The following is a 23048-nucleotide window of genomic DNA, read 5'->3' on the forward strand; positions in this document are numbered from 1 at the left end:
CTCTCTGAAGCCTACATAAATATTCCATACCAGCTCAAATGAAAAACCAGGGAATGTCACGACCTGGACGGGTAGATGAACGAAGGATGCTCTCTGACAAGCTGGGAAGCATGGATTCAAAACCTCAACACTTTCATCACTGAACTCTTGAGTTACTTACTTTCCCTTTAAGGTATCTGATGCAAAAGGAGCATAGAGGTGGATTCAGGACATAGACTGATATAACAGTGCTGGAAAGAGGAGAGAGGCGACAAGAAGAATGATCAAAGTTTTGGAATGCCTTTGTATATGGAGATAGTAAACAGACTTCCTAGCCTGGAGAAGAAGATGAAAGAAGAGGTGATGGATTCGGAAAATGAATAGCATGAAGGAGACTGGGAAATCAAAGCAGCCTGTGTTGCTTCAATGGGAGGCAAGGAATATCCATTAAAGCAATCAAGCAGTGGATTCAAAATGAGCTAATGAAGTGTTTTTTTTCATACAGTGCAAAAGTAAAGTGCAAAATCTGTTGCTGCAAGATGTTCTGGAGTGTACACATAAATAGTTTAAAGAAGAGATTAGACAGATTCACAGATGACAGGCCCATGGGGGGCATTAAACACAACCTAATGCAACCAGTCACTAGTGGTGTGCCACAAGGATCAGTGCTGGGCCCCATACAATGATGTCCCCATCATCTTTAACATCTTTACTGATGATCTGGATGAGGGCACTGAGTCCATCATCAGTAAATTTGCTGACGACACCAAGCTGGGGACAGGAGTTGATCTGCTGGAGGGTAGAGAGGCTCTGCAGAGGGACCTCGACAGGCTGGACAGATGGGCAGAGTCCAACGGCATGAGACTGAACACATCCAAGTGCTGGGTTCTGCACATTGGCCACAACAACCCCATGCAGTGCTACAGGCTGGGGTCAGAGTGGCTGGAGAGCAGCCAGGTAGAGAGGGACCTGGGGCTACTGGTCGATGGTAGGCTGAACATGAGCCTGCAGTGTGCCCAGGCAGTCAAGAGGACCAATGGCATCCTGGCCTGCATCAGGAACAGTGTGGCCAGCAGGAGCAGGGAGGTCATTCTGCCCCTGTACACTGCACTGGTTAGGCCACACCTCGAGTACTGTGTCCAGTTCTGGGGCCCCTCAGTTTAGGAAGGATGTTGACTTGCTGGAACGAGTCCAGAGAAGGGCAACGAAGTTGGTGAGGGGTTAGGAACACAAGCCCTATGAGGAGAGGCTGAGGGAGCTGGGGTTGCTTAGCCTGGAGAAGAGGAGACTCAGGGGTGACCTTATTGCTCTCTACAACTCCCTGAAGGGAGGTTGTAGACAGGCAGATGTTGGTCTCTTCTCCCAGGCAGCCAGCACCAGAACAAGAGGACACAGTCTCACGCTGTGCCAGGGGAGGTTTAGGTTGGATGTTAGGAAGAAGTTCTATACAGAAAGAGTGATTGCCCACTGGAATGGGATGCCCGGGGAGGTGGTGGAGTCACCATCACTGGAGGTGCTCAGGAGGAGACTGGATGTGGTGCTTGGTGCCATGGGTTAGTTGTTTAGGTGGGTTGGATTGGTTGATGGGTTGGATGCGATGATCTTGAAGGTCTCTTCCAACCTGGTTTATTTTATGGTTCTATGGTTCTATAACCTCTGGCTCCAAAAGCCTCTGAACCACTCATCTGACAAAACCAGGGATGACATATGAGGGGTAGAACCACCCCTGCTGCCATTTTTCTGCATGCTTTTCCCCGTGCATTCGCCAGATGCACTGCTGAGGCCAGACAAGCCCTTAGTTTGATCAAGAATGGCCACTCTTACATTTCAATAGAGCAGAAATATAATTGCAGCCCATGTTCTTTTGGTAACACAGACTGTCTCATCTTGTTTTATCTGCTAGTATGAGAGGACAGTGCATCTGGAGCTGTAGTATCTACACAGCAAATTAGCTGCTCAGTTTATCATTTGCTGAGTGTAGCTTCAATGGTGAGTCATCTATACAAGCCAATTAGCTGAAGTACACTCTCACCATAATCACTATGGTTTCACTAACCTTCCTAAAACACCTGCTAAAGCCTTACCCATGTTTTCTATAAGAAAAAGAAAAAAAGTTGGCAAAAATTGGAAAGATGCTTTTCATCTCCTACATCTTTGTTGATAAAATCAACGTCAAAGTTGCTGTCTTCTCAAATAACTCAGTGCTTCTTGCAGTCTCCTGACATTTAAGGGCACACTCTCCAGTTAAATTAATGCCAGTGACGCTGACTGCAACCTCCTTTTATAACTTGATCCTGTTATAACTTGATCTAGCACTTTCACTACATAAATCAATTGATCATACACAGACAAAGTACCCATTTACCCCACAAGATAAGCACAAAATATAAACAAGAACCCTGGTAGCATGTCCAAAGAATTGTCAACAGAACAAGAGGACACAGTCTCAAGCTCTGCCAGGGGAAGTTTAGGCTGGAGGTGAGGAGAAAGTTCTTCCCAGGAAGAGTAATTGGCCATTGGGATGTGCTGCCCAGTGAGGTGGTGGAGTCACTGTCCCTGGAGGTGTTCAAAAAAGGACTGAATGTGGCACTTGAAGCCATGGTTTAATAGTCATGAGGTGTTGGGTGATAGGTTGGACTTGATGATCTCTGAGGTCTTTTCCAACCTTATTGGTTCTATGATTCTAGGACTTTGTCTTCCCAGCCCAGGAAAACTACAAGGCTCAGAGCTGACATCTCCTTTAAAAGAATGCCTTGCTCAGAGCCCCAGGCTTCGATGACAACAGCTATCCAGCTGAATAGAATAGAATAGAATAGAATAGAATAGAATAGAATAGAATGGAATGGAATGGAATGGAATGGAATGGAATGGAATGGAATGGAATGGAATAGAATAGACCAAACCAAGTTGGAAGAGACCTTTGAGATCATCAAGTCCAACTCATCATTCAACACCACCTAATCAACTGAACCATGCAACGAAGCACCCTATCAAGTCTCTTCCTAAAAACTTCCAGTGACGGTGACTCCACCACCTCCCTGGGCAGCACATTCTCAGCTCTTGAAGGTCTTTTCCAACCTGGTAAATTCTATTCTATTCTATTCTATTCTATTCTATTCTATTCTATTCTATTCTATTCTATTCTATTCTATTCTATTCTATTCTAATTCTATTCTATTCTATGCCAGTCTTGGTCAAGCCACTGTGCTCTGAAGCTCTCTGAAGCTCTCTGTGCTTCAATTCTTCTAATTGCAGAGCAGATACCATGAATGACCTTTGCAAGGCACTCAGAGAACTAGTTTCTTCATCACTGCCTTCCTCATATACTTTACATTTGATCTCTTAATACTGGTGCCTCGACTTCAGTTATTCACAGACAGAAAGGAGAGCAGGTTGAGTTTCTCTGTAACTGACATCACATTTGAAACATTTCTCATCTGCTGTGCCCAGTTCTTCAGAATTTCATCAGATAGGCCCTTGGGCAAATCCAGACAGCCCTATCATACAGGAATGCCTTTGAAAGGGCAGAGCTGAGAAGTATCATGCTGTCACAATCACCGGAATGACTCTTGGTTTAAAGAAAGGGAAAAGGAAACAGGTCTAGGGTCTCTAATTGCTGAGCTGAGATCCTGCCAGACAAGAATAGAGCATTAACAGGATTAAGCTGAAGTACTTAATATGCTGTCAATACTTTCTCTCCCCATAGACTGCAGAACTAAATGCTTCACTTACACTTCTAAACCGTTGCATTTTTTCAGAAGAGCTTCTATGATGTGCAGCTTAGGCAGCTTCTAGAGAAAAGGATAATAAAGTAACATTCAACATTGTGGTGGGTTGAAAAATTCCCCCCAACATTAAAATTACCTAAACATCAACTGCCTAAAACTACCACAAACATCAGCCTCCAAGTTACCTCAATCTACAATCAAGAATACACCTTCAGTTTGGAAAGGTATGTCACAGTCCTGACTCACGCGTTTAAAACAGAGTGAAATACCTCCTAATTAGCTTAGTGTCACAGTACTAAGCAGTGATAGCATAGTCATATTCCAGTTGGATAAATTATGTGAGGAAAGAAGAACCCCACGAGAGGACTCACAAAACATTTCTAGCCAACTTGACACATTTATGAACTCTTGTGTGTTACTGATACCTGGAGCCAACAGCCTGAAACTGCATCACAAGTCCACTACATTAGCAAATTAGAACCACACAAAATCGGGTTTGCTATAAAAACAACAGGCCTAGTATAAAGCAAGGTTTTCTTTTTCAGAATGCATTACAGTGTTAGACAGACCTCACTCTTTCTATTATTTTGGGACAATACAATTTCATAAAATCATAGAATCAATAAGGTTGGAAAAGACCTCAGAGATCCTCAAGTCTAACCTGTCACCCAACACCTCATGACTAACTAAAGCATGACTCCAAGTGCCATGTCCAATCCCCTCTTGAACACCTCCAGGGATGGTGACTCCACCACCTCCCTGGGCAGCACATTCCAGTGGACAATTACTCTCTCTGTGAAGAACTTTCTCCTCACCTCAAACCTAAACTTCCCCTGGTGCAGCTTGAGACTGTATCCTCTTGTTCTGGTCCTGCTTGCCTGGAAGAAAAGACCAACTGCCACCTGGCTACAACCTCCTTTCAGGGAGTTGTAGACAGCAATAAGGTCTTCCCTGAGCCTCCTCTTCTCCAGGCTAAGCAACCCCAGCTCCCTCGGTCTCTCCTCACAGGGCTTGTGCTCAAGACCTCTCCCCAGCCTCGTTGCCCTTCTCTGGACAAGTTCAAGTGTCTCAATATCCTGGATACAGTACTCAATTTATGCCACTTTGGCAGTACTCCAGAAAAGCACTTATAAGAGGTCTTCATCTTTAAGTATTTGAGAAGTCCTGCTGAAGTCAACAAGAAGTCAGTTATTCCCCTCCTTAAAACTAACCATGTGCTTAAGAACCTTGGTAGATCCATCTCTTTATGAGGAGAAGGATTATGAGAGTATCTCTTAACTGCTTAGTTTTGCAGGGGAAAAATATAAACATGGGTAACACAAAAAAGGTCAGAGTCAGTCAATATTTAGCACTCACTGTATGTCTCAGCAGAGGTGAAAAAGATGGAAATCAGTCTGGCAAACACCACTGAATTTCACTACAGTATATTGGTTCTGGGGCACATGCAGGCATATTTCAAGCTACATTCTGGCTAAAACAAACCAGGTACTTAAAACAGTGCAGTCAGTGCATTTTATTAAGATGAGCTTTTTCAGTAAGATATGGAAGAGGAGGTTTCTACCCCAACCTGAAAAAAGACAGAAAAAGGTCTGCTTAAAAGGTGAAAGAAGTGACAGAAGTGAAGACAGAAAGAAGCTCCTTCACTTCAGAAAAAACAAACAACTCATGACTTAGAACAAACCTGTGTTGTGTTAAGTAGACAGAAAAGTGCTGGCTTCACCAAAGAAAATCCTAGAGAAAGAAATAGATATTTCACTAGTGGCAGGAATTAAATTAGTCTAAGTCTACAAAGCAAGGCTATGATGTAATTGCAGTCAGTGTTAGCACCAGCTGAACACAACCCAGTAACAGCAGCATGAAGACACAGAAGCATGACCTATCATGCAGAGCAACCAATGAGCATACAGACTCAAGCCTGTATTTCAACAGACAGATGTGCTGAAGACTGTGCTACTGCAATTTCACTCACTCCTTCACTGGCATGATTTAAGTTAACCTAAAACCCCCTGTGCTCACCATTTGGCTTGACAAAGCACACTGATTCAGAAAAACTAGATGGACAAAATCATAATCCAGGCAGAATGGGACTGGGGGTGATGGTAGATAGTAGGCTGAACATGAGCCAACACTGCGCCCAGGTGGCCAGGAAAGCCATTGGCATCCTGGCCTGTATCAAGAATAGTGTGGCCAGCAGGACAAGGGAGGTTATTCTGCCCCTGTACTCAGCACTGGGCAATCTACACCTTGAGTACTGTGTCCAGATCTGGGCCCCTCAGTTTAGGAAAGATGCTGAGATGCTGAACATGTCCAGAGAAGGGCAATGAGGCTGGTGAGGGTGCTGAAGCACAAGCCCTATGAGGAGAGGCTGAGGGAGCTGGGGTTGCTTAGCCTGGAGAAGAGGAGGCTCAGGGGAGACCTTCTTGCTGCCTACAACTACCTGAAGGGAGGTTGTAGCCAGGTGAGGGTTGGTCTCTTCTCCCAGGCAGCCAGCACCAGAACAAGAGGACACAGTCTCAAGCTGCACCAGGGGAGGTGTAGGCTGGATGTTAGGAAGAAATTCTTCCCAGCAAGAGAGATTGGCCATTGGAATGTGCTGCCCAGGGAGGTAGTGGAGTCACCATCACTGGAGATCTTCAAGAAAAGACTGGATGAGGCACTTTGTGCCATGGTCTAGTTGATTGGATAGGGCTGGGTGATAGGTTGGACTGGATGATCTTTGAGGTCTCTTTCAACCTGGTTGATTCTGTGATTCTATGATTCTGTATTCATGGTAGAGCTGGGCTGCTTTTTCACCACTGGTTTTGGAGATGCACTGTATTCCAATATAAAGTTATTTCATAGTTTGTTTTCATCCCATAAAAAGCTAATTGCAGGGTGAGGATTTGTAGTCCTTAATCCTTATCAGGTTTGAGACCATGCAGACTGACTCTGGCAACAACATCACTTTTTATCAGGCTGTACTCCTCCCACACAGTAAAGGCTTGCCACAGAGCTCAGACCAGTCAGCTGAACTGGTGTAATAATAGCTCTTCTTAACCTGAGACAAAAATCAAGCTGAAGATGTAACAGTCAACAGCTTTGTATGATTCTTGTAATTTTGTACAGGGTCACTGTGATTTCAATAGACACTGCAAGCACAGGCCAGCCAACCATATTTTTTATTAAACCCAGCTCGTCCAGCATAGAGACATTCTTCTCCAAGTTCATAGAAACATAGAATCATAGAACCAATAAGGTTGGAAAAGACCTCAGAGATCATCAAGTCCAACCTGTCACCCAACACCTCATGACTACTAAACTATGGCACCAAGGGTCACATCCAATCCCCTCCTGAACACCTCCAGGGACAGGGAATCCACCACCTCCCTGGGCAGCACATTCCAATGGCCAATTACTCTCTCTCAGTGAAGAACTTTCTCCTCTACTCCAGCCTAAACTTTCCCTGGCATTTTGAGACTGTGTCCTCTTGTTCTGGTGCTGCTTGCCTGGGAGAAGAGACCAACTCCCACCTGGCTACAACCTCCATTCAGGGAGTTGTAGACAGCAATAAGGTCTCCCCTGAGCCTCCTCTTCTCCAGGCTAAGCAACCCCAGCTCCCTCAGCCTCTCCTCACAGGGCTGTGCTCGAGGCCTCTCCCCAGCCTCGTTGCCCTTCTCTGGACACATTCAAGCGTCTCAATGTCCTTCTTAAATTGAGGGGCCCAGAACTGGACACAGTACTCAAGATGTGGCCTCAGTTAAGGCATAAGCATTTCAGTTAATCTAAATATTGTTTTCTTGGCAAAAAATATAATTAAACACATAAATTTCTTTATAATTTCTCCCTAAATAGTTCTCAACTGTACCCATATATGTTCATATACTCACCTACACTCATCAAGGATATAGCCTACTTACACAACCCACTGCCACAGTCTGCATCCGGGTCTACTACTTTAGCACAATGTTTTCCTAGCAGAGAGCTGTGCCCAGTTCAGCTGAACACTAATATAGTTCAGGATCTCGCAGGCTGTATTTTAAATGCAAAGCTTCATTTCTTAGCCTTGCTGGAAAGTGCAACTTTCCTGCTGTATATGTGAATCCAGCAGGCACACCTTACTGTACAAATAACTGAGTCACTGCTCCTGAGTAACAAATAAAAATCAGCAGTTTCTCGACCTGTCAGAAATATCCAAAAGATTTCAATTAGAACTGCCAACAAAACCTACAAGCCTCAAGAGGAAGGTGAGAAGTATATGCATGGTTAAGAAAAACAAAAATAAAGAGAGAATTCATGCCAGAGTGAACCTCAAATCAAATTAATGGGTTATTTTCTGCAGGATCTATTACAATCCAATCCGGCAGAATGTCAGATCTGCTGAGAAAAGATGAGACAGTATTACAGATCCCAAGCACTGCACATGTGACTAAAGAAAATCCTTTGGGAAAACATGCACACTCATTACATTTTTAAAATTCAAAAGTAGCAATATTTGGCCTTCCTTCAGTAACAGCCTGAAAATGCACCTCAGTGTAAAACTGCAGATAGAACGTGGCCATTGGAATGTGCTGCCCAGGGAGGTGGTGGAGTCACCGTCCCTGGAGGTGTTCAAGAGGGGATTGGACGTGGCACTTGGTGCCATGGTTTAGTAGTCATGAGGTGTTGGGTGACAGGTTGGACTTGATGCTCTCTGAGGTCTTTTCCAACCTTATTGATTCTATGATTTAAATGCTGGATAGAAAACAACAGGCTTGACTGTGAAAAAACAGATCTCATCTATGCAGTACAGTGCAGGTAAGCCCTATGAGGAGAGGCTGAGGGAGCTGGGATTGTTTAGTCTGGAGAGGAGGAGGCTCAGGAGAGACCTCATTGCTGTCTACAACTACCTGAAGGGAGGTTGTAGCCAGGTGGGGGTCAGTCTCAGAACAAGAGGACACAGTCTCAAGCTGCACCAGGGGAAGTTTAGGTTGGAGGTGAGGAGAAAGTTCTTCACAGAGAGAGTTGTTGGCCATTGGAATGTGCTGCCCAGGGAAGTGGTGGAGTCACCATCCCTGGAGCTGTTCAAGAAGGGATTGGACGTGGCACTTGGTGCTGTGGTTTAGTAGTCATGAGGTCTGTGGTGACAAGTTGGACTTGATGATCTTTGAGGTCTCTTCCAACCTTGGTGATTCTCTGATTCTGTGATTAGTGGGTTTGGCTTTATTTTGGATTCTTCACCCACAAATTAATGCAAGGCTTTTTTCCTGGGTTTTTGGTTTGGTATGCTTGTTGCTGGGTTTTGCTGTTTGTCTGTTTCCTTTATCTTTTGTTTGTTTGTGGATTTTTGAGAAGCAGTCCAGCATTGACCTTTACATCTTTTTGGCACCACAGTGCTTTATAAAACTGAACTTTACTCCAAAATTTAAAGGCAAAAGCTGCAATGTAACAGGTAAAAGGAACAAAACATTCAGGGCCAGACAGCTGAAGAATCATAGAATCAATAAGGTTGGAAAAGACCTAAAAGATCATCAAGGCCAACCTGTCACCCAACACCACATGACTACTAAACCATGGCACCAAGTGCCATGTCCAATCCCCTCTTGAACACCTCTAGTGACGGTGACTCTACCACCTCCCTGGGCAGCACATTCCAATGGCAAACAACTCTCTCTGTGAAGAACTTTCTCCTCATCTCCAGCCTAAACCTCCCCTGGCACAGCTTGAGACTGTGTCCTCTTGTTCTGGTGCTGGTTGCCTGGGAGAAGAGACCAACCCCCACCTGGCTAAATCCTCCTTTCAGGTAGTTGTAGAGAGCAATGAGGTCTCCCCTGAGCCTCCTCTTCTCCAGGCTAAGCAACCCCAGCTCCCTCAGCCTCTCCTCATAGGGCTTGTACAATTTTCATATTAGAAAAGCTCAAGAAGGCTGTCTTCTACTTCCTAAAAATGAGCATGCATCAGATAAACATAGAAATGAAATGTTGGGTCAGTGCACTTTGATCAGCTGACTTCCTACCTTATCCCTTTAAGTAACTCATTCATGTGCAGAATTCTGCAACGTTTTTTCTTTTAATGGAGAAAAAAAAAAAAAGGCTGCTTGAAACATTCTCAGTGACTCACAAAAAGAACAACCAAAGAAAAAACAACCAACCCCCCAAAACAAGGCAAACAACCCCCTCACCCCACCCCTAAAAAAACCCAAACAAAACTCCAACCAAATCCAAATAAACACCAAAAATCTCACATTCAGTTCTTCCATAAGCAATGAGGCTGATAAAAGGCCTCCAGCACAGCCTTATGAGGAGAGGCTGAGGGAGCTGGGGTTGCTTAGCCTGGAGAAGAGGAGGCTCAGGGGAGACCTTCTTGCTGTCTACAACTACCTGAAGGGAGGTTGTAGCCAGGTGGGGGTTGGTCTCTTCTCCCAGGCAACCAGCAGCAGAGCAAGAGGACACAGTCTCAAGCTGCACCAGGGGAGGTTTAGGCTGGATGCTGGAAGAAGTTCTTCACAGAAAGAGTAATTGACCTTTGGAATGTGCTGCCCAGGGAGGTGGTGGAGTCACCATCACTGGAGGTGTTTAAGAGACTGGATGGGGTGATTGGAGCTTGGTGCAGTTGGTTAGACGGTGTTTGGTGACAGGTTGGACTAGGTGATCTCAGAGGTCTTTTCCAACCTGGTCTGGTCTGGTCTATCCTATCCTATCCTATCCTATCCTATCCTATCCTATCCTATCCTATCCTATCCTATCCTATCCTATCCTATCCTATCCTATCCTATCAGGACTTGCTCCCTTAAAAAAAAGAGGAGGGTAATTGTTATTGGCGATTCCCTCCTGCGGGGAACAGAGGGCCCCATATGTCGGCCAGACCCTACTCACAGGGAGGTTTGTTCCCTTCCAGGAGCTATGGTTGGAGATGTTACCAGAAGACTGCCTGGTATGGTGCAGCCCTCTGACTATTATCCCTTGATAATTATGCAGTTAGGGAATGATGATGTTGCAACCAGAACTCCCAGGGCTATCAAAGATGACTTCAGGGCCCTGGGAGATCTGGTTGAGGGGTCAGGGGCACAAATAACTTTTTCGTCTATACCCTTAGTTGCAGGTGGGAATACAGTAAGGAACAGGTCAGCAGCTGAAGTCAACAAGTGGCTTAGAGGCTGGTGCAGGCAAAAGAATTTTGGGTTTTTTGATCTTGAAAAACTTTCTGCTGCACCAGGCCAGCTGGCAACAGATGGAGCACATCTGTCCCAGAGGAGGGGTAAGATCAGAGTGTACGAGAATGGCCTATCCCTCAAAGGGAAAAAGATTCTGGGGAGGGAATTGGCAGGTCTCATAGATAGGGCTTTAAACTGGTTTCGAAGGGGGAAGGGGTTGAAACCAGTCCCCCCAGGCAGGAGTCTAGGGGTCATAAGCCAGAGCCAGAGGTGAAACCAGCAGCCCGGCTGAAGTGCATGTACACTAATGCACGAAGCATGGGCAACAAACAAGAGGAGCTGGAAGCCTTGCTGCAGCAGGAAAGTTATGATGTAGTTGCCATCACAGAGACGTGGTGGGACGACTCACATGACTGGAGTGCTGCAATTGATGGCTACAGGCTCTTCAGGAGAGACAGGCAAGGAAGAAGGGGTGGAGAGGTGGCCCTGTACGTCAGGGAGGCACTAGATGCCATTGAGACGGAGATTAGGGATGATCGGGTTGAGTGCCTGTGGGTAAGAATTAGAGGGAAGGCCAACAGGGCTGACATCCTGGTTGGAGCCTGTTATAGACCACCCAACCAGGAGAAGGATGTTGATGAGTCATTCTATAGGCAGCTTAAGGCTGTCTCAAGATCGCCTGACCTTGTTCTCATGGGAGACTTCAACTTGCCTGATATCTGCTGGGATCTTAACATAACAGAGAGGAGGCAATCTAGGAGGTTCTTAGAATGCATGGAGGACAGCTTCTTATCCCAGGTGCTGCGAGAGCCTACCAGGGGCAAGGCTATGCTTGACCTCCTCTTCACCAATAGGGAAGGGTTGGTGGGTGATGTGGTGGTCGGAGGGTGCTTAGGGGCCAGTGACCACGAGATAATTGAATTCTCATTATTTGGTCAAGCTAAGAAGGGTAGCAAGAAGACCTCCACTCTGGATTTCCGGAGGGCGGACTTCAGGCTACTCAAGGAACTAATTCAGAGGGTTCCTTGGGATAAAGCCCTTAAAAACAAAGGGGTCCAGGAGAGCTGGTCCTACTTCAAGGAAGAATTGTTGAAGGCGCACGGACAGGCTGTGCCAATGTGCCGGAAGGTGAGCCGCCGGGGCAGACGGCCAGCCTGGATGGTTAAAGAACTTTTAATGGAACTAAGGGAAAAAAAGAGGGTGTATCACCTTTGGAAGAGAGGGGAGGCAACCCGTGAAAAATTTAAGGATGTTGCTAGGTCTTGCAGGAAGAAAATTAGGGAGGCAAAAGCGCATTTGGAGCTTAGTCTGGCCTCTGCTGTGAAGGACAACAAAAAGTCCTTCTATAAATACATTAATAGCAAGAGGAAGGGCAGAGACAACCTCCACTCCTTGGTGGACACGGAGGGGAACGTTGTGATAAGGGATGAGGAAAAGGCAGAGATACTTAACACCTTCTTTGCCTCAATTTTTACTAGCAGGACAGAATGTCTTCCAGACAGCTGGCCTCCAGAGCTGGCAGAAGGAGCCAGGGAGCAGCATAGTTTTCCACTGTTCCAAAATGGGGTAGTTGGTGATCTGCTCAGCCGCCTGGATCCCCACAAGTCCATGGGACCAGATGGGATCCATCCTAGGGTGCTGAGGGAGCTGTCAGAGGAGCTGGCCAAGCCGCTCTCCATCATTTTTCAGCAGTCCTGGCTCACTGGCGAGGTCCCAGAGGACTGGAAGCTGGCCAACATGGTGCCCATCCACAAGAAGGGCCGGTTGGATGAGCCAGGGAATTACAGGCCTGTCAGCCTGACCTCAGTGCCAGGCAAGATCATGGAACAGGTCATCCTGAGTGCAATAACACAGCACTTAGAGGATGGCCAAGGGATCAGGCTCAGCCAGCATGGATTTAGGAAGGGCAGGTCCTGCCTGACCAACCTGATCTCCTTCTATGATCAGGTGACCCGCCTGGTGGATGTGGGGAGGCCTGTGGATGTAGTTTACCTGGACTTCAGCAAGGCCTTTGACACCGTCCCCCAAGGCAAACTCCTGGCCAAGCTGTCAGCCCATGGCTTGGACAGCAGCACTCTGAGCTGGGTTAGGAACTGGCTGGATGGCCGAACCCAGAGAGTGGTGGTGAATGGTGTCACATCCAGCTGGCAGCCAGGCAGTAGCGGAGTCCCCCAGGGATCAGTGCTGGGCCCCATGCTCTTTAACATCTTTATTGATGATCTGGATGAGGGCATTGAGTCTATCATCAGTAAATTTGCTGATGACACCAAGCTGGGGACAGGAGTTGATCTGCTAGAGGGTAGAGAGGCTTTGCAGAGAGACCTCGACAGGCTGGACAGATGGGCAGAGTCCAACGGCATGAGATTGAACACATCCAAGTGCCGGGTTCTGCACATTGGCCACAACAACCCCATGCAGTGCTACAGGCTGGGGTCAGAGTGGCTGGAGAGCAGCCAGGCAGAGAGGGACCTGGGGGTGCTGGTTGATGGTAGGCTGAACATGAGCCTGCAGTGTGCCCAGGCAGCCAAGAGGGCCAATGGCATCCTGGCCTGCATTAAGAACAGTGTGGCCAGCAGGAGCAGGGAGGTCATTCTGCCCCTGTACACTGCACTGGTTAGGCCACACCTCGAGTCCTGTGTCCAGTTCTGGGCCCCTCAGTTTAGGAAGGATGTTGACTTGCTGGAACGAGTCCAGAGAAGGGCAACGAAGTTAGTGAGGGGCTTGGAACACAAGCCCTATGAGGAGAGACTGAGGGAGCTGGGGCTGCTTAGCCTGGAGAGGAGGAGACTCAGGGGTGACCTTATTGCTCTCTACAACTACCTGAAGGGGGGTTGTAAACAGGCAGAGGTTGGTCTCTTCTCCCAGGCAGCCAGCACCAGAACAAGAGGACACAGTCTCAGGCTGCGCCAGGGGAAGTTCAGGCTGGAGGTCAGGAGGAAGTTTTACACGGAGATAGTGATTGCCCATTGGAATGGACTGCCCGGGGAGGTGGTGGAGTCGCCGTCACTGGAGGTGTTCAGGAGGAGACTTGACAGGGTGCTTGGTTACATGGGTTAGTTGATTGGGTGGTGTTGGGTGATAGGTTGGACGCGATGATCTTGAAGGTCTCTTCCAACCTGTTCTATTCTATTCTATTCTATTCTATTCTATTCTATTCTATTCTATTCTATTCTATTCTATTCTATTCTATTCTATTCTATTCTATTCTATTCTATCCTATCCTATCCTATCCTATCCTATCCTATCCTATCCTATCCTATCCTATCCTACTCTATTGTAACAGAACATTATAACTACCCTTGGTTTTACCATTAGGCATAAAAATCACTTTGTATTTACTTATGTGTCTGCTTTCCCTCATGTTAGGAATATTGTGCAGGCCTGCTCCAATTCAGAGCACAGAATCTAATTTCTATTTCCTGTCTTTTCTAAACCAATATATCCCAAACATAGGTCCTACCACACTGAAGGCACTGTACTTGCATTACTATGTTCACACCTTTCCTGGGGTACTTTTCTCAACAGATATCCAAAGTCACTGCGCAGAACTTACTCCGAGACAGCAACTGAATGTGTTCAGGCTTTCTGCTGACCTGATTTGTAGTTTTGCCTCTGGAAGGCTTAGCAGAGCCTGTCATTATGTATGTGATCTATCCTACCCTAATTAATTCCCTCAGGGGATGACATCCAGAGGAAGCATGGCTCAAATACGGAGCGCACACCTGAAATTTGACAGTTTGAATCAGATTCCCAACAGTGAGATGCATCCATGGGAGCTCTGGCATACTGTAGATACGTGGCATAAACTAAACGCTGTCTGTGGTGGGTTAAGGCCTAAAACTGCCACACCTGTCACAAAGAGACTAGCTTAAAAATTGTTGAAACATACAGATAAAAGTCAGTGTTCTTTGTTCTTGAACAGATTGGGTTTAATTCATTAGAAATCCAGAAGGTGTTTAAAACTGCCATGTGCCATTTAATGTAAGATGAAGTAATAGCTTCCTTCAGCCTTACTGGAAAAGATTCAGAGCTCTAATCCTTTCTCAAATAATTACCCTGTTCATAAAGCTGAATTCAGCACAAGATGATGCCAAGCACAAGAGAAATGGACAGACCAGCTATGAAAGCCTCGGTATATATGTGTGTGTATATATATATATATACACCAAGCTGAATATTGATGAGAGCACTCTGCAGGTGTTTGTCAAGTCACAGACCTAAATTACACTAAAATTAGAACAGAAAAGAAAGGGCAAGAGTATGTGAAAGGGTCATGTCCATTCACCAGATAATAGGGTCTTTGGAGAAAAAAAAGGAGTGAGGGTGGGGAGGGATGCTGACTAGGTGAGGTAGCTTCTCAAAGCTACAGCAGTGAATAGAATAGAATAAACCAGGTTGGAAGAGACCTTCAAGATCATAACGTCCAACCTATCAACCAATCCAACCCACCTAAACAACTAACCCGTGGCACCAAGCACCACATCAAGTCTCCTCCTGAACACCTCCAATGACGGTGACTCCACCACCTCCCCAGGCATCCCATTCCAATGAGCAATCACTCTCTCTGTATAGAACTTCTTCCTAACATCCAACCTAAACCTCCCCTGGCACAGCGTGAGACTGTGTCCTCTTGTTCTGGTACTGGCTGCCTGGGAGAAGAGACCAACGTCTGCCTGTCTACAACCTCCCTTCAGGGAGTTGGAGAGAGCAATAAGGTCACCCCTGAGCCTCCTCCTCTCCAGGCTAAGCAACCCCAGCTCCCTCAGCCTCTCCTCATAGGGCTTGTGATCCTAACCCCTCACCAACTTTGGTGCCCTTCTCTGGACTCGTTCCAGCAAGTCAACATCCTTCCTAAACTGAGGGGCCCAGAACTGGACACAGGACTCGAGGTGTGGCCTAACCAGTACAGAGTACAGGGGCACAATGACCTCCCTGCTCCTGCTGGCCACACTGTTCTTGATGCAGGCCAGGATGCCATTGGCCCTCTTGGCTGCCTGGGCACACTGCAGGCTCATGTTCAGCCTACCATCAACCAGCACCCCCAGGTCCCTCTCTGCCTGGCTGCTCTCCAGCCACTCTGACCCCAGCCTGTAGCACTGCATGGGGTTGTTGTGGCCAATGTGCAGAACCCGGCACTTGGATGTGTTCAATCTCATGCCGTTGGATTTTGCCCATCTGTCCAGCCTGTCGAGGTCCCTCTGCAGAGCCTCTCTACCCTCTAGAAGATCAACTCCTGCCCCCAGCTTGGTGTTGTCATCAAATGTACTGATGATGGACTGCATGCCCTCATCCAGATCATCAATAAAGATGTTAAAGAGCATGGGGCCCAGAAATGAATTGATGTGAAGTGAATTGGATGTTTTTACACACATAACCTGTGAGATTGACTCAGTCATGAGCTGTGTGACTACCCAGGATAATGAGCTTGTGGAGAAGGGAAAGTTAGTGGCTGACATAAAGAGAAGGCACAGCCTACCCCTAACCCCACATGCCACTACCAGGAGATGCATACAAATACTTACCTTGTGCAATCCCAGGACAGTGCAACTATATCCTTACTCAGGGTAACTACAATGTTTGCAACCCAGTGCTGCATGAATGATTCTCTCCAACAGAAATGGCATCATAAAATCCAACATGCTGAGTAAATAGTACTGCAAATTATGTCCTTAAGGTCAATTCCTGTACAGAATATTCAGGACAGCAGTCAATAAACTTCTTTGGCATCTTTTTCCTGGAGGCTCTAGAGAAGTTAGTAGCAGCACAGCCATTTGAGCTGCAGTGCACTTTTAGCATGAATGAGACAGAGAATGAACTGATTTGGAGAAGTATTAGCTCTGATGGAAGCTGACATGCATCTTAATGCATCAGATTTGTGACTGCTTATGGCATGACTGATTTTCTTCCCCCTGTATATTTCTTCCACTTTGTTCCTTATTTGAAATGAAATTCTAAAGTAGCTGCACTGGAGAGATTTGATACATAGACAGGTCTTTCCACTACATTTTCCCTAGCCCTCTTCTCCTCCCACTCTCAAGATCACAGCTCTACCTGTCACATATCTCCAGGTATACATTTATTTATCAGGTCCTGTCTGCCACGGACCCAGTCTCCACACAGCATTTTTAGCGTGATTCCAGCTACCCAAACTGTTTCACTTCTCTCCTAAAACTGTAAACAATAATGTGCTTGACTCACTCAAATCTAGTGACATCTGTTTCAGCAAACCCTGCACATCCACCTATTACAGATTGCCAGCTCTTCTGAGCAGCTTCCCATTTCCAATGGGCACAAATACTGATACGTATATTGAGGATTACAACCCATGGACAAATGAAGCCTTAAGTACAAAAATATCCCTTTCACAAAGCCATTGCATCACAATGACCACAGCTCAGGGATCACAGTATCACAGAATCACCAAGGTTGGAAGAGACCTCAAAGATCATCGAGTCCAACCTGTCACCACAGACCTCATGATTAGACCATGGCATCGAGTGCCACATCCAATCCCCTCTTGAACACCTCCAGGGACGGTGACTCCACCACCTCCCTGGGCAGCACATTCCAATGGCGAACAACTCTCTCAGTCAAGAACTTTCTCCTCACTTTCAGCCTAAACTTCCCCTGGCACAGCTTGAGACTGTGTCCTCTTGTTCTGGTTGCTAGAGAGAAGAGACCCACCTCTTACTGGCCACAACCTCCCTTCAGGTAGTTGTAGACAGCAATGAGGTCTCCCCTGAGCCTCCTCGTTTCCAGGCTAAACAACCCCAGCTACCTCAGCCTCTCCTTGTAGGGCTTGTGTGCCAGGCCTCTTCCCAGCCTTGTTGCCCTTCTCTGGACACGTTCAAGTGTCTCGATGTCTTTCTTAAACTGAGGGGCCCAGAACTGGACACAGGACTCAAGGTGTGGCCTAACCAGTGCTGAGTACAGGGGCAGAATGACCTCCCTGCTCCTGCTGGCCACACTATTCTTAATGCAGGCCAGGATGCCATTGGCCTTCTTGGCCACCTGGGCACACTGCTGGCTCATGTTTAGGCAGCTGTCAATCAGCACCCCCAGGTCCCTTTCTGTCTAGCAGCTCTCCAGCCCCTCTGACCCCAGCCTATAGCTCTGCATATAGACCGTAACAGCTGCTATCTAGACACTACTGAAGAAGACATCTGATGCAGTTCTGTAGGAGTTAACACTGCAAAGACTATCCTGGGAAATGGGTTAAACCACTGGAACATTTGACCTCTCTGTGTGAGCTGTGTGCTCCCTCTTGTTAACCCAGCTAATCACACTGATGGGGTAGCCTGGCATGGCTCATCATAGCTCTGCACTGCTGCGAACCGCTCGATCCTGACTTAAGATAGCAGGTTTCACTGTGGGCAGCATCTGCAGCAGTAGACTCTGTTCCAAGTTATGCAAGGTGCCCTGTTCTGGTGGTTTGAGGCTTAACTGGGATTTAAGAGCTCAGATGGGGGCAAGACTTAGAATCCCTCCCCCATTCCCCCTTCCTCTTTCCCAATAGAGAGAAAAAAAAGGGAAGGAGCAAATCCACCGAGAAATAATCTGGAGTTGGTTTGGAAGTAGAGAGGTAAAAAACAGTGTATATGTATATATATATATATATGAACAACAACAGGAAGAGTTCACAAGGGTAAGGAACAAGGATGGATGGGGAAAAACATGTATAAAAAACCAGTCCTTTGCAGAGGCATGGATGTAGCAGGGAGAGGACCAGGCCTGACCACGTGGCAGAGAAGCAGGAAGCCAGCAGCAGCTCTCTCTCATCCGTGTGAGGCAGAAGTAAAAGAGAGAAATGGCTGCAGTGTCCTCCTTTTTGTAGTTTTGGTGGACAGGGAGGGGGAGTGGAACAGACTAACTCAGTTCCCCAGGGGGAAAATGCTCTCCAGGGAGAGGAAGGCCCTCACAAGCCCTCCCCCCAGCCCTCCTCACCCCCCTCCCCCTGCTTCAGGATGGGTGTAACCCATCACACCTGTGTAACTGAAAAAATGCAGCCAGGACACTGGGTTCTTCTTCTGCCTCTCCTCTCCTCTGGGCTGTGCCTCAGGGCACATCTACCTGACAATTTTTATTGTTTTCTGCCATAAGAATTTAACCGCAGCTTACCTTGTCAAATGAATCATTGCACAGTTTGTTGCTAGTCAGGAAGCAAGCCTAATTGCATCTCTAATCTGTGCTCTAAGTTGTGTCTCTGTTTGGGTCCTCAATTGATTTTTCCTTTTAGTTTTGGAAGGCAGACCAGTCCTCAAAGAATTTATGAGCACAGTGAACTGAAGAAACAATCTTAGCAGCAGCAATTACAGCTGCATCTCAGGGCCCTGTAACCATAGAACTGATCTATACTGGCTGCTGTATTGCAACCTGGTTTGACCACTACCACTATCCTGCAGGGAACTGATCTGCATTTTTGGGTTATTTTATTCTAGAGAATCCACCACAAGCATTAGTTTGTGGACCACAAACCACAGGCTGAGTTATGCAGGAGACACCATGCAGAAACTGCTGTGGTCTTACAACTGCTATACAAGGACATAAAGTTTTCTCTTGGGAAAGCAAAACAAACTGACACAATGTAGAATGAAGGCTGAAACTTATTGCCTTCATTAACTCATCCTGTTATTGATTAATTAGAACAGAGAGAAATTCAGAAGTTAAGTTTTTCAGTAATAATCCTAACCAGAACTGTGCAAAGATTAGAATAGAATAGAATAGAACAGAATAGAATAGAATAGAATAGACCAGACCAGGTTGGAAGAGACCTTCGAGATCATCGCATCCAACCTATCACCCAACACCATCTAATCAACTAAACCATGGCACCAAGCACCCCATCCAGTCTCTTCCTAAATACCTCCAATGATGATGACTCCACCACCTCCCTGGGCAGCACATTCCAATGGCCAATCAATCTCTCTGTGAAGAACTTTCTCCTCACCTCCAGCCTAAACTTCCCCTGGTGCAGCTTGAGACTGTGTCCTCTTGTTCTGGTGCTGGTTGCCTCGGAGAAGAGACCAACCCCCATCTGCCTACAACCTCCCTTCAGGTAGTTGTAGACAACAATAAGGTCTGCCCTAAGCCTCCTCTTCTCCAGGCCAAGCAAGCCCAGCTCCCTCAGCCTCTCTTCACAGGGCTTGTGCTCCAAACCCAGTCAGTTCTTCTAATTTTAGGACACTTCTACCATGGGAATTAATGTGGAAACTGACTGGGGGTGGGAGTTTAGGGGTGTGTGTGTGACACAAAATTATCTTTCCAACTGTCAAATGAAGGAGATTGATTCAATTGTATCTATCCAGTTCTCCTTAATACGTTGAACTAAAATTATTTTATTTGGGTCTTTTAAGATTGCTTTTGTCCCCTTAAGAATCATCCTTTTTAGTATCTATCCCATCCCTTGGTAGGAACATTAATTCATGCTAAATCAAATGTAAAGCCCAAGTTATAATTAAATGATGATATTAAGGAGCCTAAGTCCCATTTTAACATGAGCATAGGTGTTAGCTCATGTGATACGGTGAAACTCCAGCTCTGGTCTTGACAACTTCAACTACCAGATTATTATTCCTAATCCCCCAATCCTAATCTGATACATGATATTGTTATTACTTGCATAACACCTGTTCTGCTCTTCCCCAACCAAAGCTATGTTTCACTGGTGTATAAAGTCACTACAACACGCTTGATGCATGAGAGGGCTGCTTAATAGTTCAGAGTATCATTGCAAGAAATCTGTGTAAGAGATCTAGGAAACATACTCTTGGAAAAGAACATCTTTATGCTTCCTGTCTGCTGGTGGACAAACAGTCTTTTACTGAGCAGAAGAGGTGAATTACTGGATTTTCTGAGTTGCAGGAACAGCCCCAGAAAAGTACATAAAAGCTTTGGGTTGGTCTCTTCTCCCAGGCAGGCAGCACCAGAACAAGAGGACACAGTCTCAAGCTGCACCAGGGGAAGTTTAGGCTGGAGGTGAGGAGAAAGTTCTTCCCAGAAAGAGTTGCTGGCCATTGGAATGTGCTGCCCAGGGAAGTGGTGGAGTCACTGTCCCTGAAGGTGTTCAAAAAGGGATTGGACCTGGCACTTGAAGCCATGGTTTAATTAGTTATGAGGTGTTGGGTGACAGGTTGGACTTGATGATCTTTGAGGTCTTTCCCAACCTCGGTAATTCTATGATTCATATGGATTTTCTATCTTCCCTCAGGTCCAAAGAGCAGATTTTGGCTTTATCTCACTTAGTTTTCCCTTCTATTTTCCACACCTCCATTTCCTTATGTGGTGCCACCAGATGGCTAAAGAATTAGTAAGAACAAGAAGCTGTTGCTTGAAAGAGGAAACACAATGAACGGCAGACTCTGCATTTTGTTTCATTGGAGGCTCATAATGTGATGTCACATCCTTTTAACAGAAAGTTACTGAACTTTAGAAAATACAATTATTTACAGACAACAGAAAAGAGATCAGAGATGTCTTTAAAAACTAATGCTGTTTTTAAGTTCATGAAACCATGATAAACAAAGTCAGTCCCAGGCTGTCCACATGCAATCACAGCTTTGGGGCCAGTAGTGTGCTCTCAGCTTGCTTCAGCCAGTGCTGTGCTTCCTTTAAAAATATCTTCCTGCTTCCCATCAAACATTGGTTTGGCAGCAGACAAGCTCTCCACTGAGGTTTTACAAGAGTGTTTCATAAATGGAATAATTATTTCTGCTGTTATTTAACCAGGCTGTCACTTCCAGGTTAGGATTTCTGTGAAAAAAACCCTAAAAGAGGTGGAATTCTCCAGCTTCCAAAGGAGGCTGATTCCTGCAGGCTGTGCTGAGACCACAGCTTTTCACTGCACCTCCAGCATGGGTAGACTTGGTTAAACTGTGCTGATTACCACTTGCAGCATCCCTCATTACCTTCCTTACTCATTCTGCTATCACTTGTTACACATGCAAATGAGCATTCAAGACACAGAAGGAAGCAGTATGTATTTATATCCCCCTCACTTAAATGCCACAAACTGTCCCTTGCCAGGTGGTATGCAACTTCTTTAGGATCTGCCCTTGTCCCACACTGCAATCTGTTTCCTCCTGCCAGCCCTTCTCCCAGAGCCGCCATGTCCCCATGTCTCATACTTGCTGCATGCTTCCTGCTGGTGGCTGCCAACCCTGGCACAGTGCGGCTCAGCTCTGCCTGCCCCCTCTGGCCTTGACTCAGCCAGCTGCTTTTAGGACGCTTGCAGAAACTTAATGATCTCTGGGACTTCTAACAGCCTGTCAAAAACTTGTTTAAAATCAGCCAGTATTTTCCAAAGTGCTCAAGGTATTAAAACCCCAACTGCAAAATCTCCATTTCTTTGGGAAAACAAATTAAAAAAGCAGGAATATAATCAGAACATTCCCATCTGAAGGCAAAAAGAGCACCCTTCCAAAGGTTTTAGGCAAAAAAAAAAAGCACCCAACAACAAAACAACAAATACAAAACCACCACACTGAAGGCAAAGAAATGAAGCTTTCTAAAAAGCTTTGAAAATACAGTAGGAGCTATCAAAATAGCACTGCACACCAAACTGATAAATAAGCATATTGGAGGCACTGGTTCAGAAACTGATGCCAGGCTCATTGGAAATATTCCTTCCCTAGCTAGAAACTTTGTTTTGTTACTATAGTTACTCTGACTACAAGTGGACCTGACTAAGGCATGAGGTATTTGTTATATAAAACCTCAACACAACTGCAGCCTTAAACTACATCAAGTACTAGCTCCGTGCTCAGTCTCGCTTGCAAATTCTATTCCAAGTCTAAACTCAGAATGCTTTCACGCTGGTCAGGGCATACTCCTGAGCCACAGTTTAATGACACTATTAAAGCACTGAAAACAGTCAGCATTGTCCCCGATATGCACTAAAACCACCAAGGAATTTAGGCAGATGATGAACTAAGCCAGACAAGCAGTGACTTCCTCCCCAGACGATTATGCTGTTAGAAGTGGCTGTCATGCACAAGAGAAACTGGCAATCAAGTTTAATAAAATTTGCAGAGAGACTGCTGAATGAGAGGTAAAAAAAAATGCTTGTGGCCAGTTAGAAGAGCATCAAGTGAAAAAACCCCAACACACCCTGCAGCACTGCAGGTTTTTGTTTTGTTACCTTTGTATCACCTTAGTTTGATAAAGTTTAACATCAGTAAGGTAAAAAAATTATATCCTCTCTTCCTTGGCCTTTAATGTGTTCTGGTTTCACAGGA

The 23048-nt window shown here is 46.0% G+C and overlaps 1 protein-coding gene across 1 annotated transcript in view; it reads right to left on the bottom strand.

The window, feature by feature from the left end:
• Nucleotides 1-5385: 5385 nt before the first annotated feature.
• Nucleotides 5386-23048, bottom strand: part of TTC7A (tetratricopeptide repeat domain 7A) — a 142778-nt gene continuing 125115 nt past the window's right edge. The window contains exon 16 of the mRNA XM_068158827.1: nucleotides 5386-5438. Coding sequence (XP_068014928.1) covers nucleotides 5399-5438 — 40 coding nt within the window. The 3' untranslated portion in view covers nucleotides 5386-5398. The remainder of the gene's footprint in view (nucleotides 5439-23048) is intronic.

This window comes from Melanerpes formicivorus, unplaced genomic scaffold, assembly GCF_026170545.1.
Source record: "Melanerpes formicivorus ecotype bairdi unplaced genomic scaffold, bMelFor1.0.p_v2 SCAF_43, whole genome shotgun sequence".
In the NCBI taxonomy this organism is placed as follows: domain Eukaryota; kingdom Metazoa; phylum Chordata; class Aves; order Piciformes; family Picidae; genus Melanerpes; species Melanerpes formicivorus.